Source organism: Salmo trutta, chromosome 3 (genome assembly GCF_901001165.1).
Source record: "Salmo trutta chromosome 3, fSalTru1.1, whole genome shotgun sequence".
NCBI classification, from domain to species: Eukaryota; Metazoa; Chordata; class Actinopteri; order Salmoniformes; family Salmonidae; genus Salmo; species Salmo trutta.
In genome coordinates, this window is record NC_042959.1 from 23505467 (window position 1) to 23520731 (window position 15265).

A 15265-nucleotide genomic window follows, 5' to 3' on the forward strand; every position below is an offset into this window, starting at 1 on the left:
TATGGAAACCCAAGCAGTGCCACATGGTACATGTACGCTAAATTTTGTTCAAACGACCGAATTCTTTCACAAAGGAAATTTGAATTTAATACTTATTAACCAAAAGGTGTGTACTGCAAGGGTTTGATAAACATGTCAAGATCAATTATACATTTATACATTGACTAACTAGTAAACAGTTCTAAACAGTCAATCAATCAGTCAAACAAAATCAATCAATCAATCCAGGTTAACCAATTGAGAGTAAAAGGGTATAACGAGAGGAAAAATATTAGGCAAACTTTAGGCATTCTAAACATTAAAAAGACATTAAGCAAAGACAAACTGGACAGGGAGAGATTCTAGACAGACCTGTGTAAGGCTGGATAATAGGGATGTGGCATTATCATTATCAATATCATTATTAATCATTCAAATTGGTCATAAATAGAATTCATTCTAAATAGAGAAACCATATATAAATGGACAGTGCATTAAAAAAATCATTCAAATTTTGCTAAAATATTCTAAATTTGTTTGCAATTTATCGACTTACAATAAATTGCAAGGCTTTTTATATTTTAAGGGGTTTTACCTCATCTCCTTATACAAACCAGAACACATAAGCAAAGCTACATCAGGGTAGGTGGGATACTATAACAACATTAGGAACAACATTGTTATACTATTCCACCCACCTTAATGAGGATCCTTTGGGCGTGGCGATCCCATAGCCTTTGGAGTCCAGGTTGCCGCCGACCTTCATGGTGTCACAGGGCTTCCTCTGCTCGATGTACTCGTTCATGGTGGACTCCAGCAGATAGGCGTATTTGCCCTTGGACTTGCGCACCCGCAGCACCCCCTCTGCTGTGGTTTTCACGAACACAGAGGGCTCTGCGCTCCGCATGTAAGTCCACATCTTATCGAATAGGGCAATTTTGGAGCGCTGGAGGGTGGAGAGAGGACAGATACACAGTTATCAGTTTAGAAGAAACAAATATGTTCCATAATTTCTAAGTTATTGTCACGACTTCCGCCGAAGTTGGTCCCTCTCCTTGTTCGGGCGAAAAACTTTTGTTATTTTGTACATTTTGGTTTTTGGAGTTTTATCAGCATTTATTAAACAACTCAATTTTTACCAAGTTCGTTCTCCTGCGCCTGACTTCCCTGCCACCAACACGCACCCATTACAGTTATTCATGTTAATTACCATATTAACATATTACCATGGGATTCCTAAGTAAATTATTGGTAATTTCTGTCTTTCTCTTACCCTAAAAAACTCCTTGGTACTGCCGGAGTCCAGTGTTCCATAGGAAATCTCGGTCTGCTTCGCCAGATCCTCAGCACTCTCAATGGGCGACACCATCCTCTCAACAGTGAGGAAGGCAGCCAGGTTGGCCGTGTAGGAGGAGATGATGATCAAGGTGAAGAACCACCACACCCCCCCTACAATACGCCCAGAGAGGGATCTAGTGAAGAACAAAAATATAAATGGTTAGATCCTATTTCCAAAATGGATTGTCACACCAACTGGTGGGCCACAATTGATTCATTTGATGTGTCATGGCTTAAGACTGTGTTGGCTTGTTGGTCTACAAGAAATGTCCAACATTTTTACTAGATAACTATTCCAAAACATTTGCAAACCATTACAATATGTACATGGTGTCAGTATATTGAGTACACACTTTCTAAAGGTGAGAGGTCACTACAACATGCAAAAGGTCAAAGATCAATCAAATCCCTCTTTCCAAAACCAAACATCCATACATGCCATTCAAGATGGAGGATACACACACTAAACTCATATCTGTTGAGGGCGTATAAATAAATGTTATGACCATAAACATAATTTGAAACTGAGCACCCTGGAGCAAATATACAGTGTTAGCTCTCCCAGTATACATCAGCAAGTATCATTCATACACAAAGGGATGCGGTGGGGAACAGCTACACATTCACGCCACAGCTTATCTTTCCTGACTCAACATGACTGGGGGAGTGGATATATAGGAGGGTTGATGACAAATCTCCCAGAACTCATGTGACTGACTGTCCCATCTCTGGTGCAAAGTGGGAGCCTGCTTAACATAATCTGCTGCACTCGCACCTCATTAAATGGCTATACGCCAATCAGTAATATGACTGGGCCTATGGTATTTTTAGTCTGTTTAAGTATTATGCTGTATGTTGAGCGCACAAGGACTGCAAGGATTCTACAGGAAGTGAATCAAAGTGTCATGTCCTGAGATTAAGTTTGTAGAGATATCGTTAATGTATATTTTTATCTCGTTATTTTACAGGGTAAAATGATTGAGATTACATTGCCATTTTTTAATACAACAACCTGGGGAATAGTTAAAGGGGAGAGGAGGGAGAGATGATTACTGTAGATGGCCGTTGTAGTATGAGTTGCCAGGTTGGTAAAACTGAGCCAGAAGATCAATGTAAGAATACTAGTAAATCACAGTGAGCCAGCCTAACAACGTACAATCAGGAGGCAGTTTGAGACCCACCTTGGCGAGATGTCACAGCCCTGTCTCATAAAGGCGCCGAGGGAGAACCAGAGACTGTTGAATATCCCAAACTCGTTGGTCGATTCATTAGTCTGGATCTGGCCATCCTCGTACTCCTCTGTGTGCCACTCGTATGGGCTGAATCGGCTGACCAGGAAGAGCACCACGCTCACACCGATGTAGGCAAACACGATGCACATCCAGATCTCGTAGGCCAGAGGGTCCAGGAAAGAGAAGACTCCAGGTTTAGACTTCTGGGGCTTCTTGATCATGATGGAGATCCCCAAGGACATGAAGGGCTTGGAGAAGTCAATGACTTCTTCTCGGACGAGGGTAATGGTCAACGGTGCCACGGCTATATCAGCTTTCTGGATAAGAGAGGAGGAAGGAGCTTATTGTTCTAGGGAAACAGGATAAGGTTTAGTTGTGTTTAAAGGGAACTACTGGGAATGTTTCAATAGTTTGTATACAGCAGGTCATTGGATGTGATCAGTATTAGAAGATCCATGTATCTCTTTCTTACCCCATAGACGAGCTCTCCCACCATTCCATTCCAGATCTTGGTCTCAGCGTCTCGGGCTCCGTATTTTCCATCCCCCACAATTTTCAGCTGGTATTTGAAGCCGCAGTGCTTGGCTATCTCAGCGGCCAAATCTACACAGTAGCCCTCGTATCTTTCATTGTCTAGAAAAAGGTCAGCGTTCTTCTTAAGCATTACATATGGGGCTTCCTGAGGGAGAAAATTACAAATACTGTTCAGTCCAGTAGGCTTGCCTTTAGGCTTTACATCATGGTATACATGCTAGCTTTGTACAAAGACAGAGGAATGAATAGTTTCACGAACTTAATGTTGTAACAGACTTAGAGCTCTATTCAATATGGAAAGCTGAAGTGTTACAGATTCCGTGATAGAGATGTTAAGGTAATTTCCGATTGAGCCGACATAAACAGCATTTACTGTGAATGAAGTCTCTGATAAAGCAGGAAGGTTGCCTTTAAATTTCAATCACGCTGTAAAGCTGAACTTTTGCAAATCTGAGTGAATAGAGCCCCTAGACAACTATGGGTTGGTTTGTGTATGTTGTATGGTGTCCATATTAGGACAGCCTCAGTGTGCTTAGTCCCCTCCTGTACTCTCTGTTCATCCACGACTGCGTGGCCAAGCGTGACTGAAATCAAATCAAATCAAATGTTATTATTCACATGCGCTGAATACAACAGTGAAACACTTACTTACAAGCCCCTAACCAACAATGCAGTTGAAAAAAATACGGATAAGAATAAGAAATAAAAGTAACAAGTAATTAAAGAGCAGCAGTTAAATAACAATAGCGAGACAATATACAAGGGGGTACCGGTACAGAGTCAATGCGCGAGGGCACCGGTTAGTTGAAGTAATATGTACATGTAAGTAGAGTTCTTAAAGTGACTATGCATAGATGATAACAACAGAGAGTAGCTGCGCTGTAGAAGAGGCGAAGGGGGGGGGCAATGCAAATAGTCTGGGTAGCCATTTGATTAGATGTTTAGGAGTCTTATGGCTTCGGAGTAGAAGCTGTTTAGAAGCCTGTTGGACCTAGACTTATGGTTCCGGTACCGCTTGCCATGCGGTAGCAGAGAGAACAGTCTATGACTAGGGTGGCTGGAGTATTTGACAATTTTTGGGGCCTTCCTCTGACACCGCCTGGTATAGAGGTCCTGGATGGCAGGAAGCTTGGCCCCAGTGATGTACTGGGCCATTCCCACTACCCTCTGTAGTGCCTTGCGGTCGGAGGCCAAGCAGATGACATACTAGGCAGTGATTTAACCACTCAGGATGCTCTCGATGGTGCAGCTGTAGAACCTTTTGAGGATCTGAGGACCCATGCCAAATATTTTCAGTCTCCTGAGGAGGGATTAGGTTTTGTCGTGCCCTCTTCACGACTGTCTTGGTGTGGTTGGACTATGTTAGTTTGTTGGTGATGTGGACACCAAGGAACTTGAAGCTCTCAACCTGCTCCACTGCAGCCCAGCCGATGAGAATGGGGGGGTGCTCGGTCCTCTTTTTCCTGTAGTCCACAATCATCTCCTTTGTCTTGATCACGTTGAGGGAGAGGTTGTTGTCCTGGCACCACATGGCCAGGTCTCTGATCTCCTCCCTATAGGCTGTCTCATCGTTGATCAGGCCTACCACTGTTGTGTCATTGGCAAACTTAATGATGGTGTTGGAGTCATGCCTGGCCGTGCAGTCATGAGTGAACAGGGAGTACAGGAGGGGTTCTGGGATAATGGTGTTGATGTGAGCCATGACCAGCCTTTCAAAGCACTTCATGTTTAAAAGTCTTATTCACCTCGGCTGCGGAGAGAGTGATCACACAGTCTTCCGGAACAGCTGGTGCTCTCATGTATATTTCAGTGTTATTTGCCACGAAGCTAGCATAGAAGTAGTTTAGCTCATCAGGTAGGCTCGTGTCACTGGCCAGCTCTCGGCTGTGCTTTCCTTTGTAGTCTATAATGGTTTGCAAGCCCTGCCACATCCGACGAGTGTCAGAGCCGGTGTAGTACGATTCGATCTTAGTCCTGTATTGACACTTTGCCTGTTTGATGGTTCGTCGGAGGGCATAGCATAATTTCTTATAAACTTCTGGGTTAGAGTCCCACTCCTTGAAAGTGCCAGCTCTAGCCGTTAGCTCAGTGTGGATGTTGCCTGAAGTCCATGGCTTCTGATTGGGGTATGTACATACGGTCACTGTGGGGAGGACGTCCTCGATGCACTTATTGATGAAGTCAATGACTGATGTGGTGTACTCCTCAATGCCATCGGAGGAATCCCAGAATATATTCCAGTCTGTGCTAGCAAAACAGTCCTGTAGTTTAGCATCTGCTTCATCTGTTTAATCCAACACCATCATTAAGTTTGCTGATGACACAACAGTGGTAGGCCTGATCACCGACAACGACGAGACAGCATGTAGGGAGGAGTTCAGAGACCTGGCAGTGTGGTGTCAGGACAACAACCTCTCCCTCAATGTGAGCAAGACAAAGGAGATGATCGTGGACTACAGGAAAAGGAGGGCCAAACAGGCCCCCATTAACATCGAAGAGGCTGCAGTGGAGCGGGTCGAGAGTTTCAAATTCCTTGTTGTCCACATCACCAACAAACGATCATGGTCTAGCACACCAAGATAATCGTGAAGAGGACACAACCACACCTTTTCTCCCTCACAAGACTGAAAAGATTTGGCATGGTTCCCCAGATCCTCAAAAAGTTAAAGTTCCACAGCTGCACCATTGAGAGCATCCTGATCGGTTGCATCACCGCCTGGTATGGCAACTTCTCGGCATCCGACTGTAAAGCGCTGCAGAGGGTAGTGCGTACCACCCACTACATTACTAGGGCCAAGCTTCTTGCCATCAAGCACCTATATATTAAGCAGTGTCAGAGGAAGGCCCAAAAAAGTGTCAAAGACTCTAGTCACCCAAGTCATAGACTTTCTCTCTGCTACCGTACGGAAGTGGTACTGGAGCGCCAAGTATAGGTCCAAAAGGCTCCTTAACAGCTTCTACCCCCAAGCCATAAGACTGCTGAACAGTTAATCAAATGGCCACCCAGACTATTTACATTGACCCCCCCCCCCCCCCCCCCCTTTGTTTTTACACTGCTGCTACTCGCTGTTGATTATCTATGCATAGTCACTTTACCGTTACCTACATGTACAAATTACCTCGACTAAACTGTACCCCTGCACATATTGACTCAGTACTGGTAACCCCTGTATATAGCCTCGTTATTGTAATTTTATTGTGTTACTTTTATTTATTTTTTTACTTTAGTATATTTAGTCAATTTTCTCTATTTTTTGAACTGCATTGTGGATTAAGGCTTGTAAGTAAGCATTTCACGGTAAGGTCTGCTGTTGTATTTGGCGCATGTGACAAATACAATTTGATTTGATTTTATATGGACACTGTAATGTCGTAAAAACATGATTCTATGGACTAGTAACAATTGCTAAGTGAGAAACTAATCCAAGGAAATGATATCCAATTGTTGTGTATTCATGAGTCAGTTAGTATGAATAGAGTCTATGATAAGTCATTACCAAGATTGTGGTCACAATGACAGTTTTGTTTTCCATCCCAGTTGTGTCATTCGGGAACACGTCTGATTTTGTGACAGCCATTTTGTCAACTTCATTCCAATATCCAATCTGTGGAGGAAATAATGAATAGTGAATGAACAATGCCATAATGTCATGAGACAGTAGACAGTGTTGTTGTTTCACATGGTGGGAAAGGACTGAAGCATCTACACAGCTATGTTATAAATTCTCTGTAATTTCTTCTCTCTGTGCAAAAAATGGTTGATTTCTGTAGGCCAATTCCATCCAATGCCGTGTCTTTAGATCTTTGCTCTATTGGTTCAGTTCTGATGTGCTGTTGTCTTGTTCCATCACAGACAAACACATTAAAGACTGTCTCATATATTATACAACCTTGATCTATTAAGATTCTGACATGTTCTAGACATATTCATATTCAGAAACACTAGCATACCTTCACAGGACCATTATTTTTCAGCTCCATGATATTAACTGAGTAGTTGACTCGTTTGCCATGTTGATCGAACTGAATGTTCCCTGTGAGGCCGTCCACACGAACCTAAAAGGACACAAAAGCACATTGTCAGAATTGCAAGACACCACAATTAAATACCTCTGTCATAGACAAAACCAATTCAGTTTCTCCACACAGATTTGGATTCACATTGCCTTGTCTAAGCTCTGAAGCTGGAGGCTGACTATTGTGTGTGGGCAGACGATTGTCACTGTTAGCTCAGGGGAGAATGTGTTTGTGTGCGTTTGTGTGTGTGTGCATACGTATGTGTGTGAGTGTGTATGTGTGTGTCCTTATACTTCAGTCTCTGTGTGTGTTTGTGGTAGAGCCAGACAGCCGTTGCCACGGCAACCCCATGCTATCACCTGTTTGAGTGCGCGCTCGATCTCCACTCCCTGCGCCCAGGGCACAGCGGGGTTGGCCAGACAGTCGCCGTTGTTGCCCTTCCTGGCGATGTCAATGCGCTGCTTGTGCAGGTAGCGGAAGGCCTCCGTCATCACCTGCACCGAGTCGTAGGTCAACGCAGATGTGTACTGCAATAGAACAGAGGGGGATGTGTGTTTGAGTGTGTTGGGGGATATGGGGACACAGGGGAGGGGGACGAAGAGGTGGTGTGTGTGTGAGGGGGGTTGTGACTACTTGTTAGTGTGCGTGTCTGTGTGTGGGCATGCGGCTGTGTTCCTGGGTTTGCACGCGCACAGTATGAGTGAGTGAGAATGGTGGAGGAACATTTTTAATCGGCAGACACCTCACTGCTCCCCGAAGACAGAAGAATGCTAGCTGAGTGCCTCTCAACCGAACCCAATGTGGATATCTACTCACCCTAATCTTGCTGTCGGCACCAGGGTATTCCTTCTCCTCCAGAGCCTCCCACCTCTGGTCAAATTTGGACACCAACGGGTCATCAAAATCCACAATCTGGAAACCTGACACATTGGCGCCGCCATATTGGATTTTGGAGAGGTCCCCATCCACAAAACCCTGAAATTAAAACAAGGAAATCAAATAAGGAGATAAAATGGAAATGTTTGCCATCATACAAATCAGGAGGTTCTACCTGCATTTTTTTCCCAAAACTTAGATATTGACATATCCTCGTTCTGTTCAAAGGATTGAATGCTGTAATAACACAGAATAAAACCATGAATAATTATTGATGTCATAAAGTTCAAAAGATAAACATTTCTGACACCATCACACCAATGAGGGTTCGGAACTTTACAGCCAATTATCTCAGAATCCTCTTTTTGCAGATAGAACCTTATAGTCCCAAGCTATCGAAATGTCAGCGAAAAAATAAATAAATAGGAAAGGAATGATTTAATAGATTAAGCTAACTAAATGTGGAATACGTAGGGGGTTCAAATGGAAGACAATCACTCTGTGTTCTCAATGTCTTATCACTATGCTTTGAGCTTGATAAATTATTTTACAAATCACTTTGTTCTTCCTGAGATTACAATTCCACTGCTGGTTAACAGAGGTGTGAAAACTTACCAAATTTGCAATGATGTAGTGGTAGCCTTTCACATGTCTGCCAATGGTGATGACCTGGGGGCAACATCAGATAGGGAAACAGAACAGAAACCATAATGACGTGGAAACCAAACAAGACAGTCTCCAAGTAATCATATTCCTCATGGTACAGCAGTCATGTTTGAGAATTAAAATTGTATACGTCAGTGGAGTTATAACTCTTTATCTACCAAACACAAAAAAACATCCATTGTCATATTTTAGTGTGGAGCGATTAGTGCTTTTTGAGGTCGATTCGCTTTCTGTTCGATTATCAAAAAATTATCACGGTTTACGATTTCGGTTTAGATTTTTTTGTTTTATTTTAAATGCACTATGTATTATGTGAATTGAATGCTGTAATAACACAGAATAAACAATTAATAAAAGTCCAATGATGGTAGTTGATGCCTATTACTGCCTATCATATATTAACCATCCATTATTCACATTACTTTACCTTAATAAAATATTTTTGTTGTTGTGTATATTACATTAGTTATATTTGATGACTTTATTATTTCATTCCAAGTCATCATCTCATCATCTAGAGCTGCTAGCTATGCTGTATGACAAAATCACTATTTTAGTAGTTCCTTAAATTAAATAAGGCATACTTTTATGACTGCTGAATACCAACTATCAATCACTTAGATCACGTATTTTCCGGTAGGGATACCTCGCAAAACAACTGCTCTCTATCCCTCTCGATCGTGTGTTCTTCATCTCTTCTCTCCCTCTACACACCAGAGAGGAAGTGGCGAAGCGAAAGGTTTCACTCGCCAAAATCTGTCCAAAATGAGCCCAATGCGTTTCTATAGCTTATTTTGGAACTAAGCTTGCTGCCACCTGCCTTCCTTCTTTTGGAACAACGACTCCCATTGTTAAGGCGGAGACATGAGCATCTAGTCATTATATACAGATCTCTGCCCAACCAACCGGACAAGTAGGCGCGCAATGGATTATGGTCTTTGTAGTTAATCACCACAGTGTTTGCGCTAAACTATGTAGAATATTGTCCTGTTGGAAACTAAAACTCCCTACTACATCGCACAATTCAGGCTGGATCTGATTTATCTCTGGAGATACTGCTCATTGAGCTCACAGAAAAAAAAAAAAACGAACGAAACGGAATTCTAATAATTGAACTGACGTCAGTAAATAATTGAACCGACATCGGTCAATTAGTTGTTAAAATACTAAAATTAACCTACATTTCTGTTAAATGCTAAGCACTATCATATTTCCACATTATACCTGTAGCATGTACAATTCTTTTGATTAAAAGTCATAACCCACTGCTACCTGCCAGTTTTATCCTTGTCAGTACCGAAACTAAAACAGGAAGCCCATTTCAGTAACTACCTCAAAAGCCATTTTAGTAACTATCTCAAATGACACACCTGCAACTAATCCCACCACATGAGTAACACCTCCACTTAGAAATCCAGTTACATATAGAGTTTTGAAGAATCATTTGAATAAAAATGCATTTTATATAGAGATTTGAAGAATCATTTGAATAAAAATGCATTTTAAGTGACTTCCTTTGGCAGGAGAGTGGGACCAGGTTGGATTATTTTTCTCTTAGATAAAAGCTCTAGCATGCAACAGCGGGGTGAATTTGGGCATTGGTTAAACATGGTTAAACATGTCTGCTTGCTTTAAATACTAATCAATGGACTATCCCAGGGTCTAGGGAAGGTTTAGAAATAACCTGTTCGTGTGAATCTCTATGCTTTTTAATTCTATTGTTGTATTCTAATATAACAATTAGAGGGATTGTTGCAAGGTCTCAGTCTACTTGGTGGGTAGATGTGAATAGTTTGCAGGCAAGGATGCACACAAACATAAGCAGTTGACATACACACACACACACACACACACATTTGATTTGCGGGGAGCAAACAATTGATTCCCATTCAAAATTATATTTTCCCTAACCCTTAACCTAACCCTTAACATAGCCTCAACCCCAAACCCTAAACCTAATCCCTAATTATAATCCTAACCCTATTTGTAACCCTAAACCTAACCCCTAAACCTAAAATATCCTTTTTCCTTGTGGGGACTGAGGAAATGTCCCCACTTGTATGAATCTTCCTTGTTTTACTATCCTTGTGAGGACTTCTGGTCCCCACAAGGCTAGTAAAATCAAACACACAAGCACACGCCAACAACATCTCACTCGCTGCATTACACATACTGAGCTTGTACCTGCTCCATAATGTCTCGGACTTTATCCTGTTCACAGTCGAGGATGACCCGTCTCTCCTTCTTGTTCTCCAGGTCCTGGAAGAGGGAGCGATAGGCCTCGTCTTTCCTCTCGTCCTTCAGGTTGCCCACGTTAATGGCCGTCACCTGCCACTTCCTCTCCGCAGCCGTGTCCAGCACCACCTGCAGCGTGGTCAAACCTGGACAGACAACAGGGTCATGTTCATTCGTCACTAAATTGAAGAAAGTGCTCTGAAACTGGGTGAGATGAGAAGGCACTATTTGAACTACTCCAATAAGAAATGCTTGTTTTTGTTTTCTGTCGCAAAATGTTTTGCTATGGTGTGTTCTAATGAACACGACCCATGAACACAGTTCATTGTAGGGTTCATATCCATGCAAATAGATGGATATATGACATTAGAGGAACCAACATCAACCAACATTTGTGGTGAAAGGTAACACACAGTTCTACTACCACAGTCTGGCTAAAAGACCCACACAGTCCAGTTCACTATACTGTAAGAATTACTCCTGTGTACAGTTACCTCTGCCCCATTTAATCATTTTACCTCTGCCCCATTCGTTCAGTACAATTCTCTACAAAGAGTTGGCCAAGGCTTAAGTTAATTGTTACATCAACTCTAATGTTCCTATTCTACTTGTGTCCCACCTTGTTTAATGACGGTACAAGAGTAGTGTGTATTGATCTCAACCTCCATAGAGGGCAGTTGGAGCATGATTTGATATTAAAGGGGGTGAGCGTGTCATCCTAGTTGGTGAAGTACAGCTAATTGATTTGATACGACTGGGCAGCAGTGTTCATGAAGGTGAGATGTCGGGGGGGGGGGGGGGGTAGATGTTTTGTGAAGATAGTAGATGGAGGCAAGCATTTTCCTCAGAACACATTGTAAGTCATGATTACTGTAGGGTCATTATGACTCAGTTAAGGTTGACTGTTTCCCCGATGCCCATTAAAGAAGATAATTGGATTTGCTCTGATTTAAGCTCCGCTCAACATGCGCTGACGCGAGGCAACAAGAGAATGCCGGCTAATGGTCAATATTGTAAGTTATTAGGCCTATGCATTGGGTAAAATTTAAACATACTGTATTTTAGAAAGCATCTTCACAGAGTGGAAATAATTTTGTTAATCTTTTGGGATGCATGTTTTCATGCTTTTATGTCTTTAGGAAATATTTGTATCTTCCTGGGATAGTCAGGAATCACCACACTATACAGTAGCTTTACTAAACTACTGCCATTTAGAAACCTCAACAGAGTGTTAAGTTACATATTCACAAACCCTAAGCATCGTCCATAAACAGATTCCGACACTAAATCGATACCATGAATGCTAGAGAAACCTGTTAGAATACCCTTCGGTTGGAACTGAACTCTTAGGACAGAAATCAATCGCCTTAAATAACGATTCAAAGCCCACAAAATGTAAATAAGTGAAATATGCAATATTTTACAGTTGGGATTCAAACATATATTTCCACTAAAAATGTTGAGAAATAATGGAGAAAAATTGTTACAGACAGGATGATTGAATTCTATACTCACCGCATAATTATATGTAAAGTATTGGGTCAATAATTATTGTGTTCATTGTGTTTTTCCCTTTGTTTTACATGACTGCACCTCTACTGTCTACACAGTCCCACTGTGTTAATACCTTAGAGTATCAATTTCCTTCTTTCACCTCAAACCCTGGCCTGTATTGTACTTTAGACACAGATCACCCAATACTACACTATATCTACAGGTAACATACTGTAAGTGAAGTGAAAACACCATACCATACCAGTAATGAACCTTTCTGTGAACAATATTCCTATCATTCCACATCGTGCCAGCCTAGTATGCCATTCTTATTATCTACAAAAACATCGCCAACCAATAAAAACTATAGACCAATGGGGTTTCTCCTTCATTTTCCATTTCCCAAACAGTTTGGGCGTCGAGATGGGCTGATATCCCATGCAGCCTCCCTCCATCATGGCGGGTAGTGGATGGCTGACAGACGGGCTGTGGAGACAGCTAGCGCCTTGGGAGAGGAGGAGTGGTGAGGCTGAAGGATAGTCAGAGGCTGTCAGAGAAGCTGTCTCTCACCCACAGAGGGGGCAAAGGCTGGGAGAAGAGCCGAAACACACATACACGTCCAGAACATCTCCCTAGATTCTAATTCAAGATTCAATCCATTGTAGATAGAATGAACCACACTTTGACTTCAGTCAGAATATAAAACACTGTACTCAAGGTGTGAACCTATACTTGCTTTACCTCTCTCTCTAGACTAAACCCCCAATTCAATTGCATGCAGATAAAGGGAAAGTGCACTACGGGTTCATTCTGAGTGTTATAGAAATTTTGTATCGGAGTTGTCACTCCTTATTGTTTCTCATCAACATGGTTTGGAAACATACACTGTTATTCTTCAAACATACACCATAGGTTGTTGTTGAGCTCGGGGCCAATCATATCCCATCCATTTGAACAATGATGAAATATGTTCTACAAAACAAGACATCTAACCTTAATTTAACCCCATAAAAAGGGTTAATGCCCCAAGCAACCATAGGAAGATAGGAAACAAATTGCACTTAATGAGAAACCCGAATTTTACACAAAACTCTTATCTTTCATTGTGCTACACTGCAGAGCGAGGATTATCCCCAACTTTCAAAGAATGCCAGTTGTAGCTTAGTCAAAATCAAAATATTCAAGGGGTGGATAAGATCTTGGTGGTACAATCTGTGTAAATCATCATCAAAGTTAGTCTTACATCAAGTCAAATCTTTACAGCTGTTTCCCAGATCAGATCCTGATCTAATCTAAATGGACCCCATAGCCCCTCCTCCGTGGGTACTAGGAGATCTGAAGGGATTGGGTAGGTATAGGCAATATGGTACTTGCTTGACTTTTGCCTTTTTATAGGATTGATATAATTTCCGCAATATTGCTCCTATCCAACCCATTCAGATCTAAAGGAGGGGCTAGGGAGGATGGGCTAGGGAGGAAGGACTAGGGAGGGGGGGATAGGGTCCATTTGAAATTCTGGGAAAGCCTCAAGACTTTTTAAAAGTGGCAGTCAATTATCAGGATAGCAGCAATCAAGCTACCACTTTTCTCAATTGGATAATTAGCTAAGCACCCACTTTGAGCCTAACATTGATGTATCCAGTACAAACTCTTCCTGGTAGGAAGCATGAGACAGTAATAATTTGACTGACTGCATTATAAGTCTCTTGCGTGACTGTCAAGTTCATCAACATCAACATGTTAGTAGCATCTCCTCAGTACCATGGCACATTGTAGAATGGTATTGGGAGCACATTTCATTTATATTGAACCCTTATTTCCCTGAGGGACTGAGAACACATTATTTACAGCAACATAAATCTGCTCTTTCTTAAATGTCCCTCCAAATTCCATTGTAGCCTTGACAGTATCGCTTTCAAAGGACTATCGAGGAAGTCAGTAGAGGCGTAGGTTTAGTAACTAGACCCAATGTGCTGATGGGGTTTATTATATCGACAACACACACACACACACACACACACACACACACACACACACACACACACACACACACACACACACACACACACAGACACACACACACACACACACACACACACACACACACACACACACACACACAGACGCACACACACAGAGACAGACAGATGCAGGGAAGCACACACACACATGCACACAGACTCTAAAAACACACACACACACCAATCCACATACACCAACGAGCCACCGCACCAGTGTACGCACCGCACATCGGTTGCCATGGGAATGAGTGTGGATCTATCTGACCTAATTAGGCAGAGCAATGTGATGATGAAATATGCACAAGGGGCGAGCCAGAGAGAGCTCATCAACCAGGGACTAGCATTATAGCATTAGCATTCTCAATAAAACATTCCATTATACTCGTTTTATGTAGCTCACCCTAGCACAACATTCCACTACAACTAGCACTGTAGGATTGGCACATGCTAATTGGACCTTCTGAGATCATGGATATTCTCTTGAGCCCTATTCAATGTAGTCAATGCTATCACACATTCCACTGTAACCAGCCCTGTTCGAGAGAGCGAGAGCGATAGATAGAGAGAGAGAAAGAGACAGACAGAGAGAGAAAGTGCCAGACAGCACAGGTACCAACAGACCAGCACAACAACACCCCCTAAACCAGAGAGCTGAAAAGGGAGAGAGACGTGTCTGCACTCTGGACTGTGGTGACAAAACTCCAACAGGAGGGAGAGGAAAACAGCCCAGCAGGAGGAAGGGGCGAGAGTGCTGAAGGAAGAGGTGAGAAAGCTGAGATGGGCCAATGAACAACTCGTGAGAGAGCTGGCCATCCCCCCAGAGAAGCCAACAGAACATCCCTCTTCAGACCCCGACCACAGCCAGGACAGACA

The 15265-nt window shown here is 42.4% G+C and overlaps 1 protein-coding gene across 7 annotated transcripts in view; it reads right to left on the reverse strand.

Moving 5' to 3' along the window:
• The window catches only part of gria2b (glutamate receptor, ionotropic, AMPA 2b), a 59268-nt gene that overhangs the window by 5811 nt on the left and 38192 nt on the right, over nt 1-15265 (reverse strand). For all 7 annotated transcript variants that reach the window (XR_003871083.1, XM_029726905.1, XM_029726900.1 and 4 more), the window contains exons 4-13: nt 10827-11023; nt 8592-8645; nt 7917-8075; nt 7460-7627; nt 7035-7139; nt 6581-6688; nt 3022-3228; nt 2499-2866; nt 1253-1451; nt 678-925 (exon numbers count right to left, since the gene is read on the reverse strand). Coding sequence is in view for 6 of the 7 variants with exons in the window: in XM_029726905.1 (XP_029582765.1) it covers nt 678-925; nt 1253-1451; nt 2499-2866; nt 3022-3228; nt 6581-6688; nt 7035-7139; nt 7460-7627; nt 7917-8075; nt 8592-8645; nt 10827-11023 (1813 nt within the window). In the remaining variant the exon portion in view is untranslated. The remainder of the gene's footprint in view (nt 1-677; nt 926-1252; nt 1452-2498; nt 2867-3021; nt 3229-6580; nt 6689-7034; nt 7140-7459; nt 7628-7916; nt 8076-8591; nt 8646-10826; nt 11024-15265) is intronic.